At 34.5% G+C, this 22,176-nt stretch overlaps 1 protein-coding gene across 1 annotated transcript in view; it reads left to right on the top strand.

Annotated features, from left to right (window-relative positions):
- Window positions 1-21,118, top strand: part of LOC306848611 (BICD family-like cargo adapter 1) — a 45,398-nt gene extending 24,280 nt beyond the window's left edge. Inside the window, exons 4-10 of the mRNA XM_079383257.1 lie at window positions 4,881-5,027; window positions 8,402-8,581; window positions 10,193-10,411; window positions 10,488-10,631; window positions 10,724-10,854; window positions 12,827-12,947; window positions 16,571-21,118. Coding sequence (XP_079239383.1) covers window positions 4,881-5,027; window positions 8,402-8,581; window positions 10,193-10,411; window positions 10,488-10,631; window positions 10,724-10,854; window positions 12,827-12,947; window positions 16,571-16,738 — 1,110 coding nt within the window. The 3' untranslated portion in view covers window positions 16,739-21,118. The remainder of the gene's footprint in view (window positions 1-4,880; window positions 5,028-8,401; window positions 8,582-10,192; window positions 10,412-10,487; window positions 10,632-10,723; window positions 10,855-12,826; window positions 12,948-16,570) is intronic.
- Window positions 21,119-22,176: the final 1,058 nt, after the last annotated feature.

Here is a 22,176-nt window from a genome sequence, read left to right on the forward strand (position 1 = left end):
GAAGATATCTTTTACTTTTCTATCCATTAGGTACCCCATTATAAAGAGACCGCAAGGGAAGGGTGGTGGTGGTGGGGGGGGGGGGGGGGGGGGGGGTTGAATTGATATGTGATATCATGTTGTTATTCAGGTTTGTGAATTGTTGTTAATAATAATTAAAAAAATAAATAAAATATCATCTTAATATCTTAAGTCATTTTGCTTTGGCTCAAGTAAATGCATTTGGATTTAATAATGTTTATACAGGAAAACAAGACAAAACTACTAATCAAGTAAATCATTTTTGCAGTGTGTTTTTATGCTTTTTAGAGAATTGCATCGTTAGCCTTGAAACAAAACCCAGATCAGTCATTTATGAGGTTAATTTCATTTCAGGATGCTCCCTTAGATGACTGCTGCCTGTGTAGACAATACAGACAAGAAAGCAGCTCACTAGGTTTTGAAATGTAGATATTAACACCTATTGATTATTCAGCAACTTGCCCCCCCCCAACAAAAACAACAACAATAATACTCTCCACATCTTCTGCATGAGTAATGTATCTGGTTTTGTCCTGCATGTGGTCATTTCATATCGACTGTATTTTGTTATATTTTGTAAAACATGTAGATATAAAGGTGGATTTCTTCTTCTAATACAGTATAACTGCATAAAGTCAATTCAGGATACAAACACAGAATCCTTTCAATCTTAGCCAGATGTGTTTTGAAGAAAAACTGAAACCTTGCACTCTTAAAAGCAATCTTAACACTTACACACTGACTTCTTCCATCTGCTCGCTGACAGGCAGCTGATCCTGAAACATATGAGAGATGCAGTGGCGCCTCCAGAAATTTTTCATTGGGGTGGCCAGATGGGGCCACTTAAAATCTTGGGGTGGCACACCAAAACTATAAACCCTAAAAATGTATTGGTGATTTAAAAAAAAAAATCCCATTGTTTTTGCCTTTTTGATGTCTATTCATGCCATTTTATTTTTTAGGAAAAAAATATGAATAAAATATATTTTTTCAAAAATTTTAATTTTCCATTTTTTTCTAATGCTCTAAACAATGTAATGACATGAAAAAAAGCTTTTTTGGGGGGGTCTCAGGAGGATATAGCGGACACATGACAGAATCGGGCAATGAAGTCAGCACACGCTTTTGACGCGTGCCATTTTGAGAACACTACAGAAAGAGCACGTTGTTTTCGCCTGTGTGGATACTTCAAAAGACCTTTGCTCTGCCTGTTTGGTTTACCTGTAACACGTTCAGAACGTGCGTTTTGTCCGACTCCAAACGCACGCATTCGACGCCCATTTCCTGTTATGATAAACGCACGTCAAAAACGCGCGTTTTTGGTGACTCCAAAGCGCGCGTCAAGAACGCGCGTTTCATAGGAAATCATACGTCGAAGACGCGCGTTTTGATACACAAAACCGTGCGTTTCCGACGCGCGTTCGCCATAATCCCAAAGCGCGTGCTAAGAACGCGCGTTTTCATGCCTGCCTGACTGTGCATTAGGGATGAAATGCATAACTGATGCTACTAAAATTTATACTGGCCAGTGGGGTGGCCAGTGTGGTGGCCAGGAGTCCCTGGTGGCGCCATTGGAGAGATGTCAGACACTGAGAATTCAACAATATTCAGCCCTATCGAATCATATATATTCCAAAGAGATGGAGCAGCTGATCAAACAGCTCTCCCATCATGCGACTGAAGGAGAAATCCACTGTTCTTGCATGTTGCAACACCTAATCTCATTACATAACCCTGGAATATGATTATAGAATATGATTATAGGCCACTATAGTTAAAATTATTATACTTTTTCTCACTTAACTGAAATTAAATATATTCACAAATTTTATATATATATATTAATATTATGATTTAAAAACTTATTATTAAATATTAAATTATAAATATTTTTTATTATTAAAAATTCTCCATTTATTTAAAAAAAAAAAGTCAATGTCCCAAATATTTGGACCCCACTGCATTTAAAAGTACATGGTAATATCATCTGATACTTCACTGAATCATGGCACTGCCACAGAAGATATTCAGAAGTCAGAATAAAGAGAAGCACGTGGTACTGAGACGAGTCTCTGGAGGTTACAGTATCAGGCTTTGCTCACAGACGGAGGGTAATTAGTCAGATGATTAGTGGTTGATACAGAGATGAGCTGATTTACAGGATCACTTCAACTCTCCCTCCATCACTACAGACCACACCCAGAAATTAACTTCCATTAAGGGGCATTTTTTACCTTCATAAGGGCAATTTTTATAATTATCCTATTAAATGCATCTGTGTTGTCTTTTATGGCAGATATTTAAATTCAGTCAGTTAATCCAGAATACTATAGTGTTACCAGTAAAGTGTATAAACATCAACAAAAGTCATCTTTACATTCCGAAGGTGGAACAAAGGCTACACCTGACATGGTATTTTTGTTTATTTACACAAACTGTTTAATGCTGCTTAAAAGTGTTCGAATTGTATTCACACAACAACTGCATAAAGATATGAGATTATTAAATAGCCTACATAAAGTATAATCAATACAGTTTAATGGTTGGTGTGCAATATTACATTTGAATTTAAATTCATTTTAGTATTTTTGTTGTGTTTTTGTCATTTTAGTAGTTTTTGTTTATTTTATATATGTCCAAAATTAATATTTCAGTTTATATTTTATTTTTTATATATTCATTTTAATTTAATTTGAGTAATTTAGTTAATTTTGTCATTTATATGTTTTTGTTTATTTTATATATGTCCATATAAATTAATAATTATAATAATTATTTAAAATAATTAATTATATAATTAGAATCAACTATACATTTATTCAAGTTTTAGTTTTTTATTTAAATTTTTAGTTATATTAAGTTAAATGACAAGTCAATTAAAATGTTGCCTTGGCAACTAGCTGAAATATATATATATAAATGAGATTTTATTTTATTTCAGTTGATGTTTATTTATTTGTTATAAGTTAAAAAATTTCACTGCAGTTTTTTTTTTTTTTAAGTTTTAGTTTTAGTTAACTATAATAAACCTGGATGCAATATGAGCAGATCCTAATATAATGTCACGGTCAACACTTTTTATTCATTTTCACATATTTCACATATTATCGATTTAGTTCAATAGTGCAGGAACATTTTTTGCCCAAGAATCTATCATTTGGAGGGCATTTTTGCTTCAAGCCACTGTTAATATCCAACCCTGCAACTGACCACATACTGTATAAATAAGCAGAGACAGGTCTCTGAGAGAAGAATGAATGGGAGAAAACTAGCAGCTAGATGTAGATGTAAAAGCAAGACTCCCATGTGGTGTGTGTACTAGAGCTGTAATTGAGCGAGGAAAACTTCTGTTCTATTTTAAGAGCAAATGCTGCAATGTCTGGGTGTTCCCGAAACTGCAGTCAGTGCCAGACAGAGAGAAATGGGAGTCTATTCCAATCTATGACGCCCTGAGCCGACCGGGACATAAATATACCAGTGTCGCTGTTGAGATCAGATGTTTTAAAATGAAAACTTCAAGAGAAGCAGATATATGCATTAAACGTCCAGTGGTTCTGATGGAAGGTGCAGCATATGCAGTTAATCACAGAGAATCCCTCAGTGCTGGTGAACTAGGTTTGCAGATCTAGGTCAAAACATGAGGGAGAGACACTAAAACTTCTGCTCATGTTTGTTTCATGGGCTACACACAATTCAGGACCAAAAACTCATTTTTATTTCTCCAAGAAATTTTAGAGAAGCCTTTGAGACGATGCTGAACACAAAAAAATGAAAATTTGCTGAAAAAGTCCTCACCCTCAGGCCATCCAAGATGTAGATGAGTTTGTTTCTTCATCAGATTTGGAGAAATGTAGCATTGCATCACTTGCACAGCAATGGATGCTCGGCAGTGAATGGGTGCCGTCAGAATGAGAGTCCAAACAGCTGATAAAAACATCACAAAAAATCCACACCACTCCAGTCCATCAATTAACATTTTGTGAAACATCCATCATTTAACGTGACACAATTTCTTCCGGCTAAATATGAGTCCATAATCCATAATAACGCTTCCTCCAGTGAAAAATCCATCTCCTGTTCTCTCTCACATCAATATCCATTCACATATTTGTTTGGAGCTGTTTTCACTTGTAAACGGTGCTCGGTCTGTGCAGATTTCTCTCCTGATTCAGACGAGATGGACTTTTTCACTGGAGGAAGCATTATTATGGATTATGGACTCGTATTTTAGCTGAAAATTATAGGTTTAAAGTTCACATGATCTGTTTGTTACAAACACGCAGTGTTTCATTCTCTAGATGTTAACTGAAGGAATGCAGTGGTGTGGATTATTGTGATGTTTTTATCAGCTGTTTGGACTCTCATTCTGACGGCACCCATTCACTGCAGAGCATCCATTGCTGAGTATGTGATGCAATGCTACATTTCTCCAAATCTACATCTTGGATGGCCTGAGAGTGAATAAATTTCAGCAAATTTTCATTTTTGGGAGAACTACGCCTTTAAAACGTGTGCTAAATAAAATGCATGATTGTTAAAGAAAACAACTGAGAGCTCATCAAATTTTCTAAACTGTGAAAGGGCAACCTCTGAGCAACAGCATTTTCTAGGAGTTGTTTTGAAATATTCCCGTTATCGAGAGCACATTCCTGACTATGGAGGTGTTAGTGACTCCCTACCGATGCCTGGCAACACCGCATTCCTACAACTACAGGAGAAATTAAACTAATCCACTAAACCACACAAGATTGACCTGATAAAGGTTCAGATATATTGCGATTCATTCATTTGTAACGTTTGCAATCAGAGACTAAAGCTGTATAATGCTGATGTCAGTAACCTGGTGTTTTTTTCCGCAGATAAAGATGTTGTCAGAACGTAAGCAGGAACTGGAGCGACGCGTGAACGCCATGCTGGAGGAGAACGAGCAGCTGCAGCACACGGCGGACGACCTGAGAGAGCGAACGCTGGTGCTGGAGAAGCAGTGTCACGAGAAGGACCTACAGGTGAGCGGCTGTCACACTGCAAAACAAATCAAAACGTTTTATTAATTAGTACTTTTGTCTTGTTTTTCAGTAAATATCTGAACACTGAGAAGCAAAAACCAAGGGAAGCAAAACTGTACTGTATATAGGTATTGGAAATTAATAAGCATTCATGTTATAAATAACCTAAAAGATTTATGCTTCAAATATGAAGGGGAGAAAAAACAGATATTTTCTCTCAAAATGTACCCTGCTTTATATTGTTAGCATATTTTTACTGCAACAGCCCAAAAACAATAACAACACATTTTTAGATATTTTTAAAAATATAAAAATAATGGCCAAAATATATTCACAGAAATATATTTTATATATTGTCTAAATATACATACATACAAACACACACACACACACACACACACACACACAGACACACACACACACACACACACACACACACACACACACACACACACACACACACACACACACACACACACACTCACTCACACACACACACACATATATATATTTTTTTACTCAATGATTGGAAATGTATTTTCTTGTCCCTAGAACCACATTTTAGAATATATTTTGGTTTATACTAAATATATTTCATTTAAGCCACACTGTTTACAGTATATATTTGAAATATATTATGGCCAAATTGATTGAGTGATTGATTATTTATTTATTTTCCCCCTGTAATATACAAAAACGTTTGTAGTGCATCTTGATTCAGTTTGGGTGAATCGTATGAAATCTTTTAAGAACTTGAGCATACCATTAAAAGAAAGAAACAAGACATTAAATGTATTCTCAACTAAATAAAGCCTATTTAAGAAGCATTAAGACGTCTGTATTGTGACATTATTTTCAAGACAATTAAATACATTCTCCTCAAATTCTCAGTACTGTAATTCAGCCAGATATTGTTTTTTTTTCTTGTTATTTTCAATATGTTTCTTATTAGTGAGAGAGTAATTAGTTTTTATTTTTATTAAATTGAGGATAAATCAAATGCAATACAAAAAAATGCTACATGATTTATAAATAAATTAGTTTAATTAACATGAACTACATGAAATAATGCAATAATGTTAAAAATCCTAATGGTCCTAAAATAGGCTTCATTTGTCTTTTAGCGAAATATTATTTTTGATTTTGAGGTTAATTAGCAGGTACATCCATTCATATGTCCATTCATACATTATAAAAGGTATTAAACCAGCTGAACAGTGTGTACCTGAAACTGTTGTGATTCTGAATGAAAGGAAACCATTGAAAACTCCAAACTGAGAGAGAATAATGAACAAACCAAGTCATTCTTGTTCTTTCTCCATTTAATTCAGTGTTATTAGAGATGAGCAGTCCATTGTTTTGTTAGAGAAGCAGTGATTTGATTGTTTGATTCACTGTTCTTCCTGTTTTGCTGGATGGCCTCCAGTTATCAGAGTTTTTTTGTTTTTTTCATTAGTTTAAGATTTACAGAACGTACTGTTCTTTAGAAAGCATCCAAGTCATTTATTTCTCCATTAAAAGAGATTTACCTCTAAAGAAATGAATAGTACTTTATACAAAACAGTTTAAAATCCAGTCCTACACTGAAAAAATCTGCCATAGAAATTCTCACTCAGAAATCACTATTAAATTTAATAAGTAAGTACAAAGAAATGGTAAGCAACACACTGAATGAATTTTTTTTAAAGTAGAAATACAAAGAAAGAATTTCCTTATAACACATAGGGGAGAGCGGGGCACAAAGTAACACTTTTTGACTTTTTGACTAAATCCAGTTCGTGTTCAGAGTATAATTTTTTATCCACAGTAATTTCACACTTGTCTAGTACAAATATGTCGCTTTGTTTCATAAATACAGTGTATACGTTTTTCTTTATTTACCCTCAAAAATTGGAAGTGAAATGTGACAACATGCCCCGTAGGTGGGGTACATTGTAACAGCTGAGGGGCACGTTGTAACATGACCATATGACACCCTAAAATGTTATCTGATCTTATGAAAAAAATATACAAAATAAACTAAAATATTTTGTCAGTAAAATAAAATAATAATTTATTTTAAATAAAATAATGGCGTTTTTTAATAATTAAAAGTAATCTGATTTTTGAGTTTGACAATGAACACATTGCAACCATACCTGGGACGGCCCATAGAAACAAGCCAAAATGCTTTACATGTCTTGAAATAATCATTTCTGAACATTAATGATCGTCAGTCTTTATTCACCTGTTTCTCGTCGTTTCTCATTAAAATGTATTGAAGTAAATAGTGTGAATTACATCGCTAATGTCACAGAATAGCACGACAGGGCACATTGTAACGCAGTGTTACAACTTACCCCATCTGAGCAACTTTCATTTAAAGCCGGTTAGTGTCTTCTGCTAGTTATCGAGGCATTGCAAAACTATCTAAACTGATAAATAACAGATTTGAGATTAAAATAATAGCAGATTTGTCTCTTTTTAAATTAGTAATAAAAACTGAGATGAAAAATTTACTTAAGCCACTTAACTGTGGTAAAATAAATGTTCAGCGATATCTTCAAAAGACTTTTTTTCTCTATATAATGTTGATATGGTAACTAGTAAATACTGTAAATTTGGTTATGCTAGCATGTGTGGAAATATTTTAAAAACGTGCGTTACAACTAACCCCGCGTTACTTTGTGCCCGTGCTCCCCTACTCCAATAATCTTTTAATTACAGCTTCGGAAAAAAATTATATTGTGCACCAGAGTTGGAAATGAACAGGGGTTGTGGGAAAAATGCCTCACAAATTCAAGATAATGGGAAAAAATTAAACTAAATATATCGCGATTAAAATTAAATGTTAAAATGAAAAGCGTTACTACATTTAAATCTGCGCACGCTGCATCAGATTTCTTTTACATGATGTTATTTGCAGCGCTGAGAATGTTTCTGTTGAGTTTAGAAATGCGAAGACCAATCAGAGGCATGTAGATTAGTCAGCGCTGAAGACATCAGAGTTTTGATGCACTATTGCGAATTCTCTCATCGTAAACAATAAACTGCAGATACCATGTAAGTAAAAAGAGATGAATTTAGTCATAGTGAGCTCTGAAATGAATCACATATTACAAACACTGATTTATTTCTATTATCAGACACTTGTGGTTGTGGAATAAATGACAACAATGTCTGAGAATAGAGTATTTACACAATGAAATGAGTAACTGCCCAGACTTCCTTTATTATGACGCTGCATTTACAGGGACAGACAAGTCGCGTTCGGCTCCTTTATTTCTCAGGAGTGCGCTAACTTAACATGCCTTGTGGAGCGGGTTGTTTTTGCACCCAGTGTGCTCCCTCAGGTGTGTTGTGAGTGTTTTCTGACTCTTGTGTGTTTGTGTCAGCTGCGCCAGAGTCAGCTGGAGCTGCAGGAAGTGCGTGTGTCTCACCGGCAGCTGAGCGCTCGTCTGGAGGAGCTGACGGAGGAACGCAGTCTACAGGGCTTCAGTCCGAACCCACACAGCCTCCTCTGTGAGATCGAGCAGAGCATGGAGCAGGAGGAGCTGGAGCAGGAGAGAGAGCAGGTATGAACCGCCCACTTAGACAGGAAGAGACACTCTGACTGACACAGTTTGCTTATTGAGTAACTCTTAGTTTCAATCATAGAGCACTCATTCCGTTCACTGATCATCTGATGATTATTGTACACAAAAACGACAAGATTTGCCATCATTTGTGCTGTTCAAAAGTTTGGGGTCAGTAGTTTTTCAAATTATTTTTTCAGTAAGAAATCCTTGACCACATGGATTGATTAAAAGTGCCATTTATAATGTTACAAAATATTTCTATTTCAAGTAAGTGCTGTTCTTTTGAACATTCTATTCATCAAAGAATCCTGGAAAATAAAATGTACCAGAGTTTCCACAGAAATATGCAGCAGCACAATTGTTTTCAACATTGATAAGTCAAGTCAAGTCAAGTCACCTTTACTTATATAGCGCTTTTTACAATGCAAATTGTGTCAGAGCACTGCACAATATCAAAAAAAAGGAAAATAAAGTGTCAATAAGTTTGAATAGTGTCTTTGCAATAATAGTCAGAAATGGATCCAACTTTGGAAAATCTGGAAATATCAGGAAATTTGTAATTTCCAGTCCTGGAGGTGTCATTGAATTTATCAAATTAAAAACATTCTTGGAGTGCATATACTAGTCTATAGCGAAGATGCATTTTTCTTGTTAGGCTCAGCTCTTAAATATTCCATAGACTAGAAATAGATTTTTGCATGAACAAATACCTATAAAAATGATCTTTAAAAACAGCAATCACAAAACACTGGAAAAAGCATTGAATGGAAACACATTGAAAATCTGTGGCATGCTTACTGTTAAAATTGCAAATGTGATCAAGCCACATAATTTGAGGAATCATTCACATGTAGAACAAACTGCGCAGAAGGACCCTTGTGAAGAAGAAGTGTGCTTTATTGTACTGAATGTGCACATGCCAAAGTGCATTTCTTAAAAACTGTTCTTGTAAACAATAAAATATTAATGAAATAAAAGGTCAATCAATCATGCTTAGAGACACTTTCATGACTGTTTCTTAACACACTTAAGTTTTAAAAAGTGCACATTGTAATAATGTAAAATTAAACATTTTACTTTAAAGGTCATAAATCATAATGTTTTAATTTTTAAAGTTGAGCTTTCAAAAAGTACACTTTTGATGCAACTAACCATACTAATGCACACGTGAAGTGCTTGATTATAATTTGACCTGTAGTGTTATTTGATATTGCATTTAAAGTTAATATACTAAACTGCAACTTCATTATTACAATTGTGTAATTATTAATATATTTAAATGCATGACATGCAAGTTTCAATAGATATGGCCTTAAAGTATATTTTAGTTTATCATAAGCATATCATGCTTGTCAGTACATTTGCCAGTACTTTAACCAGTTTCAAATACAATAGAATTATGAAATTATTACTATATAAAGATGTACTACTTAAGAGGGCCAGAAAAGCACTCTGAAGTTCAGCTATATGCATTTAATGTAAACTGAAACTATAATGCATTTTTATTTAATTGCAACTAACATGCAATAAAATGTTGGAACACATTACACTTCGTTTGCATTTATGTTCTCGTAAAGAGTCCGTCGAACATTCTTCTCTTTTCTTCAGCTCCGGCTGCAGCTGTGGGAGGCTTACTGTCAGGTGCGCTCCATCTGCTCCCAGCTGAGAGGAAATGACATCACAGACTCCGCCTTATCCACAGACTCGTCCATGGACGAGTCTTCAGAGACGCTGTCGGCTAAAGACGTCCCCACGGGGAGTTTGCACGCTAGTCTTCTGGAGCTGCGCAGACTCACGCGAAACCTGCTGGACGGCAACGAATCTACGGTAACAATCATATGCACATCTGCAAGCTTTACTGCAAACATTATTACTATTCAACGTGTGTTTTGCGTGCATTCAGGGTTCACGGCGCAGTGATGAGGAGGTTCTGGAGGAGCAGGTGCGTAAATTGAGCGAGGAGCTGCGAGAGCTTAGAGAACTGTACGAACAGGAGGAGGAAAAAACACACAACAGTCAGGAGGAGGTGCTACAGCTCCATAATCAGGTACTTGCACATACATTAACACTTGCTGTATAAAAACACCTGATTTCATTAATTAATTAATCTGTCCTGTGGTTCTGCTCTGGATCCTGTAGGTGGCGCTGCTCTCGGTGGAAGTTTCTTCTTCAACAGAGGAGAACGAGCGGTTAAGAGCGATGGCAGAAGTACACGAGCCCAACGAACAGTTACAGAGCGCTATACGAGACAGAGATGAAGCCATTGCCAAGTACGACACACACATATACAGTACATATATCCTCTTACCTTAAAGGAACACTCCACTTTTTTTGAAAATAGGTTCATTTTACAACTCCCCTAGAGTTAAACAGTAGAGTTTTACCGTTTTTGAATCCATTCAGCCGATCTCCGGGTCTGGCGGTAGCACTTTTAGCTTAGCTTAGCATAGATCATTGAATCGGATTAGACCATTAGCATCTCGCTCAAAAATGACCAAAGAGTTATAGCTGGGGACTACTTTGAGGCGCTGCGTAATATTACTGCGCCTGCTGCACCCATGGTACGGCAGCAAAGTTCCTTGATTATTACGCCGGAATGAGAGTATAGTTCCTAGCCATATCAGCGTAGAAAATCACAACTTTTCATTTTCCGTTAGTCTTAGTACATGATGTAACTACAGAAGAGTCAAGCTTTAAATGGGAAAATTATTGAAAAACTTTGGTCATTTTTGAGCGAGATGCTAATGGTCTAATCCGATTCAATGATCTATGCTAAGCTAAGCTAAAAGTGCTACCGCCAGACCCGGAGATCAGCTGAATGGATTCAAAAACGGTAAAACTCTACTGTTTAACTCTAGGGGAGTTGTAAAATTAGCCTATTTTCAAAAAAAGTGGAGTGTTCCTTTAAAGGAATAGTTCACTTAAAAATTTAATTTATTGAAAATTTACTCACCATCCAAGAGTTTGTTTTGAGAAATTTTGCCTTCCATCACTTGCTCACCAATCGATCCTCTGCATTGAATGGGTGCCGTCAGAATGAGATTCTGACTAAATTTTCAGCAATATTTCATTATTCCTTTAAAGTGAATTAGTGGTGTTTTCAAGTTACTCATCGCTGTTATTTTTGCTCGTATTTTAGGTTAGTGATTTAAACAAACTTCTGACACTAAATATTTAACTGCAGCATGTAATTCATGTGAAAAAGAAGCACACTTTAGCATTTAGCATTTAACAGAGTACTTATTAAGGAAATAATCGATTTTAAAACAATATACTTACAGTAAGTTCAAATAAATTGAATGTAATGTTTTTGGACACTTAATAAAATAAAATAAAAATGTATTGTAGTTTGATATTAAATGCAGTTAACTGAACTTTAGCGTGTTATTTGGACCCACTTAAGTAGGACTTTATGTGTAATTTCATAAATACTTCTATTGCCTTTAAAATATAGTTAAAGTGTACTTGATTGACAAGCATTTATGGTAGACTAAAATATAGTTTAATATAATATCTATTGAATCTTGTATGTCATGTATTTAAATGTGTAATTACACTTTCCACAAGTTGGAATTTAATACATTTAAAATACAGTTAAAATTATAATCAAGCACTTTAGATATTAGGAAGTATTTTGCATGAAAATAAGTGTACTTCTTTAAACATGTTAAATATAAATGCACTTTAAATTAAAACTTTGAATTTGACATTTTTTTCAAGTGACTTTTTTGAACCTGTACTTAAGTGTGTTAATTAAATATATAGTCATCAAAGTAAACCTTTTTAAGTGCACTTGAGTGGCCTTTTATTTCATTAATGTTATATTATTTGCAAGTAAAGTTAACTATTTTAATTACAAGTGCGCATTCAATTCAATTAAGCACACTTGTTTGCCACTCATTCTGCACAGCTACAGATGTGAACGATTCCTCAAATGTTGGCTTTACTATTGCTTATAGCAATGAACTAACACCATAAACCACTAAAATTATTTCATTTTTAGAAAGGAATAAAGTCATTTAGTATCTTTATGAGCTAATTTTCCTTGTGAGAACATCTCAGTGGGTCATTTTCAGCAATTGTGTACAGCTAGATTAGACACAGAGAGAGTCTTTTAGAAGATGTCTTAAAGTTTTTACACATATCAGTGCAGCCTGTACCCGTGACCTCATTCTGCCAATCACAACATTAACCTCAGATGCTGTTCTGTAACTCTTTTGCTCCTTCTTTTCCCTGTTACAGGAAGAAAGCTGTGGAGATGGAGCTGGCGAAGTGTAAGATAGACATCATGTCTCTGAACAGTCAGCTGTTGGATGCGATACAGCAGAAACTCAACCTGTCTCAGCAGTTAGAAGCCTGGCAGGTTCGTTGCACTCACACACATCAGTGCACACGAAACCCCTCGGACCTCAGGTCAGATCAGCCTGAAAGAAAATGCTCCGTCAAAAAGCTGATGTGCATATAAAGTGCACTCTTTCAGCCTGGGTTTCTGCAAGTATCAAGTGAATGCAAACCCTAGCCAATCAAGAGATATTTCATACATTATTATTATTAACCAAAACCTTATAAAATAAAGTTAAATATTTAAGTAAAGTAAACTATTATTTTATTTCAACCAAAAAAAAAAAAAAAAACATATAAAACTTAAAAAAAACAATAAAATTATAAAAATACACAAAACAATTACGGAAAGTTGAAAATATAAATAAACAGAAAATAAAAAAAAATAATTTAAATATAGACAAAAACTAATTGTATATACTGTAAATGATACAAAATAATATGGTAATGCAACTTAATTTAAAAAGGTTAAGCAAATAACAATAAAATATATATATAAAAAAACATTTTATTTTAGTCAGAAATTAAACTGAAAACAAAGACATTTAAGAAAACTAAAAAATAAAATAAAAATAAAATCAGAACATAAAAAAAAAATTCTAATTCAAATACAAACAAAAACTATAATAGTATATCAAGTATACTAAAACAAGAATGACAGCATCTGTATATATAACTGTGTGTGTGTATATATATATATATATATTTTTTTTTTTTTTTTCTGTTAAAATTACAAAAATTTGACAGTAAAGAATATACTCATGCTCAATCCATTTTTGTCTAAATTATGAATTTGCAGTAGAAGATCATTTTCAATATTACTTGGGGCACCATTTTCTTAAGAAATTTTTGTTTTTAAGGGAAAGTGTCAAAAGTATTCAATGATGGTTTGGTTGCGACATCATCATTTAAAATAGCTTTTTGTCAAACAAAGGACATCATGATCAGAAGGAGAAGTACAACAGGACTGCATGCTTGCAATGGCTTGGTTAGAGTGTTTCTGCTCAAACAACCAGCTCTGAGATCAGTCACATTACAAAACTGTACAAACAAATGCATATCAGAAACAAATGCAAAGGTAAAAAAATTTAATTATAGGGTGAAAAAAAAAAAAAAGGCAATACATAAACTATTTATCTCATGAAGCATTACAGAAGATGTAATCGAATCAGTCTGGGTTATTGTGCTAACATAAGATGGTAATGTTCCCTGTCCTGTGAAGAGAAACATTCATTAACACTGACGTGAGGAACAGTAAATGAGCTTTTTATGATGCTGAACTGTGATGAATAGCACCGGTCAGCCTCTGTCTCTCTGTCTGCTTTTCTCTCCTTTTGCCTTTTATGTTTAAAGTCAACATGAAGTCAACACTGACCTAATTTACATTACATCTTACAGCACGCAATTCATAAATGCACGCTATTTTAACAAAATAAATGTTATGTTATTCTCAAAAATCAAATAATAAAAATTAATTCTCCTTTTAGATGACTTTTAATGTTAATCAAAACTCAAAATATATATTTAGTCACTGTTTCAGGCCACTATTGTACATGACGTTGGTTGTATTTATATTTATAGCAATATCAGCCACACAGGCAATAAATACAACTTAGAAAAAGTCAATTTTGTATATGGGTCACTGACAAAAAGGGGCTTTCAAGCATCAAAATATAAAAGGTTAATACACCTTTAAATTGTGTTTTTTACCATGATTTACTGAAGACATCCACTAAAATGTCATTCAGTGTAACAGTAGTTCGTTTAAACTAATAAAATACTAATCAAATGTAATTTTAAGTCTTTACCAATTTTTGCCACTATCCTTCAAACTACTAGGTTTTACCAATTTGTTTTTAATCATTTAAAATATAATACAATTTAGTATGATCAACCTTTTCTTTTATATATTTTAATAAGTACAGGTCAGAATAAGTAGTTTCATTTTTAAATAAATATATATGTTATTCTGAATGGTGATTATTATTTCACCCATATTTTAACATTTTATTTTCACAAATGTTGTGTGAAATATTAAAGTAGACACTTTACTTGGATTTAAAGGGATAGTTCACCCAAAAATGGAAATTGTGTCATCATTTACTCACCCTCGAGTAGTTCCAAACCTGTATGAATGTGTTTGTTCTGCTGAACACAAAGGAAGATATTCTGAAGAGAGTTTGTAATCAGGCTGTTTTGGGGCACCATTGACTTCCATAGTAGGAAAAAAAAATAAAAAATACTATGGAAGTCAATGATGCTCCAGAACTGCTCTGTTTCTTCAGAATATCTTCCTTTGTGTTCAGCAGAACAAACACATTCATACAGGTTTGGAACTACTCGAGGGTGAGTAAATGATGACACAATTTCCATTTTTGGGTGAACTATCCCTTTAATATGCTTTCTATGTGTATAAAATCAATTGTATATAAAATCACAAGTCTTGCGTTTGACCCATATGCAATTAAAGAGTCCAGCAATAGTTTTGAAGGGGTTTGAAATGGGTTGTGAGTGCAGGTTCATGTTGACTTGAAGTCTTTGTTGAGTGAATGAACGTGTGTCGTCTCTTCCTCTCAGTTCAGTCTTCCTCATATTACATCAGAGATAAACTCTGCTTCTGACAGCGGTTCTGTCGCTCTCGCTCACCTGTGTCCCGTGAATGTGAGCGTGTGTGTGTGTGAGTGTGTGTGTTTAACTTAGCTTCCCTTCTCTCTCCCGCCTGCAGTTTGCCTCCTCAGGGCTGTTCACTGTGTGGCTCTTGTGGTTTCTGATCTAGTGGCCTTTCTCAGATTCCATACAGACCCCTTCTCCCCTATGGTAACTCCCTCCTGCCTTAGAGGTGAGCTCGGCTTCACCGTTGAACCCGTATCCATGTTCATGAGGTCACCGTTCATGTCATCGTGCTGTGGTTCTTCACCTGTTCTTCAGGCCATTTTCACACTAGAACAAACATCAAAACCATTAGAACCTTTCTGGTGTCTTCTCATTAATGGTTTTGTGAAAAAAGACCAGCAGTGTGTTTTTTTAGTACTATTTACATATTTAATAGTATTTATTAATATTTTGAATCAGCTTTTAGCTTTTTCCCAATTTTAGTAATTTTGTGTTTTTGTCATTTTAGTTTTAGTAATGTTTTTGGGGTCTTCTCTTAAATGTGAATATAGACCGAGATGGGCGTCAAGAAGGCAACAGTTGTTGTTTTTTCATTTCATTATGTGTTTATTTTTCATTATTATTTTTATAGTATTTATTAATAGTTTGAAAACTTTTATTTTTATACTTTCAGTTTTAGTTTTATTTTAGGTTTTGTTGTGCGCATTTGTCAGTTTTAGTTTTAATTAATTTTATTTTTAACTTTAGTTTTATATTTCAGATAGTTGCCAAGGCAGTTCTAATTTTTTTTTAAGATGTTTAGGTTTAATTTTTAAAATTTTAATTTTGAGTACCAAAAATAATTTTTAACAGTTTTAGTTTTGTTAACAATAACAACACTGGAAGGGAGAGCATGTGAGTTGTGGTTCAGACCAAACAGTGTAAAAGAAGTGTGAAAATGAGTCTCATGTTCATCCATTCTCACTCACCTCACTGTGTCGTGGCTCTGCTCCGTCTTCAGATGAAGCCCTGATGTCTGTTTCTCTCTCTCAGGATGATATGCACAGAGTTATCAATCAACAACTGATGGATAAACACCAGGAGGAGTGGAAGGATCCTCCATACTCCTTCAACGGGTCACGAGGACGAGCTCCATCCAGACGAGCGCATCGCCTCTCGGACGGAGACAAGCGCCTCTTTTCTTTCTTCAAGAAGAACTGAGATTATCTGAAGACATGGAGGAAGAGTGTGTGAGAACAGACGTGAGACAAGGGTACAACAAACGACAAAGAAAGTCTAAATGACCAGATCAGTGGTTCTCAACTGGTTTTGCTCATCAAAAACCAAAATTATTTATTGTACAAAAGTAACAAAAAATCTTTCAAATCAAACACTGAAATGCACTAATTAGTTGCATCAATGCACTCACAAAATTCAGATCAAAATTTCGATTCATGTATTTGAATTGCACATAAAATCTCCATCAATTTGGACAGTTTTAACATATACTAACTTAACGTGATGCATATTTATCAGTCAAGTGTGATAAATGAAACAGATAAAATTTCTGTAATATTACAAACACAATAACCAGGTTTATACATTTATCATTAATAAATCAAATTTGGTATAATCTAATATATTTTAACTAACCAAATATTGCTTGTTCCACAGCCATAATTTAACTGTTTTCATAACTAAATTAGCTGAATTGTTTTGAACAGAGGCAATTTAAATAAAGGCATTTTGAAAATATAATACTAAATCAAATCAAATAAATGCAAATGTATAATAATAAACTATGCTATGCTGTTTTTGAGCGCAGAAATCTTTTGTTTGTTTAGTTTATTCGTTTGCTTGTATTAAAACTGTGTGGATTTGTTGATGATACATTTATGAACCTGCTAAAAACACATTCAGTTCATTAGTACTATTACAGAAAACTGACCTCTTTCATTTATGCATGACTGTCAAATATGCATCACATTACGTTTATTACTTTATTAAAACTGTGCAATCCAAAAAGATGGAAATTTTATGCAATTTATGCAAATAAATTTATATATTTTGGTAACATTTAAAATCTTTATATATAATGCATTATTAAAGTAGTTTTATGCATTAACTTTGCCTTATGCACTGTATGATGTCATGAATAATTGTAAGCAGTTATGATACATTATTATACACCTGTAGAATATATAATGCATTAAAACACGACACGCAAACCTTCAAATATTATAATGCATTTTAATTTTGGTTACAATTTTACAGTTGGGTTCAATTTCTGAAAAGATGAAATACCTTTAATATGAATTACACATAAAGCCTTTAAGTGAAGTGTTACAGGTTTTATGTTGTCTGCACCCAATAATTGACTGTAAAAACACTTCTTCTGGGTCACGAGCCACCGGTTGAGAACCATTGCACTGACAAACCGAGTTCTCTGATGGCTTTGAGCTGTTTTGCACTTTATCTGTACCCACAATCCCCCCTCAGAAAGCTTTAGGAGCAGAACACAAATCTCGTCCGATAGGGTGAAGCCCTGCGACAGGGTCTGTTCAACAGGGTTCCCAGAATTCTCCAGTCCTATCAGAGGTCCGTTTCCCCTGCGAGTGCCTCGGAAAGCTTCTCCTCACCTCACTGCCAGAGATTCACGGAGGCACATACGCTCACCGACAAATCACGGCATTCGCTAGAGACTCAACTCAGGATGAACTGGACTTCAGACGGTTCAGGACAAAGGGTTCAGCATCACCATCAAGTTTCAGGCCCAGACGGAATCTGTGGGCGTCTTTGACATTTTCTGAGCTGATTTTGGGATAAAATATGAGAGTACTGCAGTATTATTGAAAATCTGAAGGGTGTAGCATATCTTGAATGTCATAAATCGGCATAAATGTGTCAGTTTCGGATACAGATTGGGTTTGGGCCTGATTAGAGATGATGTCTGAACGCTGCAACTTTAAAATCAGAAACAGCTACAGACGTTCTGCTCTTGCGTTCATTCACAGAGGCATTTTATATAAAAAAAAACAACAACAACTAATGAATTAACTTTCTAACAACCACACGGATATGATATAAAATTAACTTTCAGCAGCTGCTTAGAATCAAGAACTTATAAAAGCACGCAACATATACAAATAATAATGCAACAGGAAATTAGTAGCGTAAATGTGTCGTGGCTATTTTATCAGCATACCTGCTTGTTTTTTAGCACATTTCTGGAGAAAATGTCCTCAGGCTGCTTGATAATAAACTTCAGGCGGTCTGCGTCACAATCTGACGCCAATGAACCAAAGAGCAGAAGTGTTGAGCTGTGACTTGTAGACTGCGTCTGAAAAACTGCATTGAAAATAAGGTTTACACACATATAAACAGTATAAATCACAGAGAAACACCAAACTGAAGACACCGTTAGACATTACTCACCAATAGAAAATCTCAGTCCTCAGAGATGCACTGAAACTGCGGCTGTGTTCAGAATCAAATACTACTGCGCCGTACACTGCACAAGACAATAATGTGACACTGTATGCAGAATGTAACAATATTTCAAACAGCTACATTGCAGTCACCAAAAATTCCAATTGAATTTTTTTTTTTTGTTAAAAATCTTAACATTTGTCAAAAAACTGTCACTACACTAGGACAAGTCTGTAAAAATAGGGCACGGTGTAGTGTTAATATGACTTAACCGATAATGTCTTAACCGATAATGTCTTAACCGATAATGTGCACTGCACATTTTGGCTACTGTAGTAGCTCATCTGAGTATTTTTGTATACTGCAGGCATAGTATGACTACACTCTCAGAAAAAAAGGTACAAAATTGTCACTAGTGGTGCCTCAGTAAGAGACAAAAGCTAAAAGATTCAACTTTGTACCTTTATTTACCACTAAACGGTAAATGTTACCTTAAATGCACATATTAGTACCGTTTGAAAGGGTACCACCCCAAGAGACAGTCCTGTACCTTTAACTTCTGAGAGTGTATGTTATTCTGAACACAGCCCTGGTCATTTCTAGTGTGTACTTCCTCCAGCCTATGAGAATGAAGGGAGCACTTGTCCTGATCGTGAGCTGTAATCGGATGTGTTTTCTGTCTCGTGTTCGGTGTGTGTGAGTGTGTGTGTGTTTTTTGGGTTCAGTCAGTGAAAGTCGGCCAGATTTTGAGCAAAGCTATGCAGCTGTCTTCTTTCTCGCAGAGTTTCGGTTCGGAGAAACCCAAAGAGTGATTTTTTTTATACGTACAAAGACACAGGTTTGGAATAAAAAAGGAATCAATATATTTGTAAATGTATAACTTTTGAATGATAAATCAACTTTTTTAGAACAATCTCCACGTAAGCGCTTGTCTGTCATGTAGTCTGGTTTGTAAATGTTTCTGGAGGATTCTGTCTGATCAGAACTGAATGTAAACCATCTGAAAACTCTCAATCCAGACCCAGTACATCACACACGGCTCCATTAGTCATTTTATATCCATCCATGTGAAATAAGACGACTGATCTGGGCCGCAGGAGAGGTACTACAGCTCAACAGAGCAAAAGTTTCATTTGAATAAAGTTGCATGCATAAGTTTCTCTAAAACAGTAATGCATTACTTTTTATAAACGACATCTTCAACAGTGTAACTAGATTACTGTACTAATCACTCTCTCTAAAAATACTGCATTACTCATTACTTTCTAAATCACATATCAACCTCGACCAGTTCAACAATACAAGGACAGACATGAAAATGCTCTTTTAATTCTTTCAAATAAATAACACAAATTTGCATCAATTATTCTTGAACTGACCTAATTATTTAAAGGGAGAAGGTTACATTAATAACATATATTTTAACATTAGAAGTTCAAATCGGATGGAAAATCCACTAGTTTTATACATCAGACGTAACCGCAATGAACTTACAGTAAAGTAATCCCTTTACTTTTTTTCTTGGGAAAAGTAATTAAATTACAGTAACTATTTACTTAGTAATGCATTACACTAAACACGTCATTTGAATATTCACTACCTTTTTAATATGCAAATGTAATACAGAAATTTGAACAAATTTCAAAGTAGGAAAAATTACGCCGAAAACAACTCCAGTGGTTGGCAATTGTCAGAATATTTCACAAAATTCATTAATAAAAAAAAAAAAAGTACATTTGTGCATGTAAATATTCTTGTGCCTTTTCAAAAGATAAAATTCCTCTTATTGAAAAGTGGCAAAAAAATCCTCTGACATTTAAATATCGCTGAAGCAAAATCTCACTTACTCCAGTTACATTTAATGCCACTTTTGGGAATTGCATTTGAGAGATCCAAACTGATGCTAACATATATGACAGGTGATTCCGATGTTTATAATTATTTTGTCCTGTAGTGCTTCTCCTGAATGAAACGCTGTTATATTAGCAGTGGTATAAATCTTCCAGACAGCAGCCGCAGCTCCAACAGCATTACTCGTCTCTCTTCTGTTGTTCTGTATGTAAAACATTTCAATGTCTTTTCTTGTGTTTCACACACTGTTCTGTAAACGTCTCGTTACGTTGATTTTGTACTGCTGTCCTTTTGCCATTTAAACACTGTTTTTGCAAGTCTCTCCGGTCTGTCTTAAATCTGTGCGAGCCGCTGTTGTGAATGTGTTTTCCTCCACAGTCATCTCCCATTTTTACAAAAACCAGTCCCTCAAACGAGCAGCACTAGTTCTTCATGCATGCGAGTGGATGTGCACGTCTTTCTATGTATATTACATTCATTCAAAAACAAGTTGATCACTGGACGTTCGATAAAGTATTTTAATAGAAGTATTAAGCAATTCTATCCTGATCCTGTTGGTCTGATTGTGATTCAAAAAGCTTATTTTACATAGAATAAATGGGGGGGGGTTAATAAAAGAGGGAGAGTAAATAATATTATATAAAGCAAATATGAATGGTTCTCACCAGCCTCATTAGTGCCAAGTTTCCTTCCTTAAATGCACTTTCTAAAAATCGACATATTAAAAACATACATATATCTACTCAAACACTTTATCTTTGCAGTAAGTCTCAAAAATGGCTGCTAAAATACAACTTCATATCAACATGAACCTCGTTACATTTATAGTAATATGATACATTTAAATGTGAATTATTCACGCCGATTACTTGTTAATTCCTAGAATAAAACCTGAAAAAGTGTCAAATGGACTTAAAGCGAATTATCAAACGCATTTTGTAAAATTCTTCACTTCCAGACAAAAGTATATGTATCTGTACATTTGTAAGTAATACCGTGGTAAACATGTAAATAAGGAAGATTTTATACTTTCCATAAGGTGTTTGCTATTTGTACTCACAGTCAGTTTGATCCAATGTGTTTTTATAATTATTAAATTCTTATTTTTCCAACAGATTCCTTTAAAATATCAAGTTATATACAAATGCAGACAAATGTATGTCCATGTTTAAAAAGCTTCCAATGTCTTGACGTGGAACGCACTGTGATGTATCAGAATAATAAAAAAATACAAATGCAAAATCTTCAATTATCAGATATTCCAGTAATAAAACTGGAGAATCATTGCAGTCCTGCAATAAACATTAAGAAGAAAGAGCAAAGCTTGTAAACAAATGTGCAACGTGATGATGCTTAATAAAGACAAGGACAAACATGCT

The sequence above is a fragment of the Barbus barbus genome (genome assembly GCF_936440315.1).
Source record: "Barbus barbus genome assembly, chromosome: 28".
Lineage (NCBI taxonomy): Eukaryota > Metazoa > Chordata > Actinopteri > Cypriniformes > Cyprinidae > Barbus > Barbus barbus.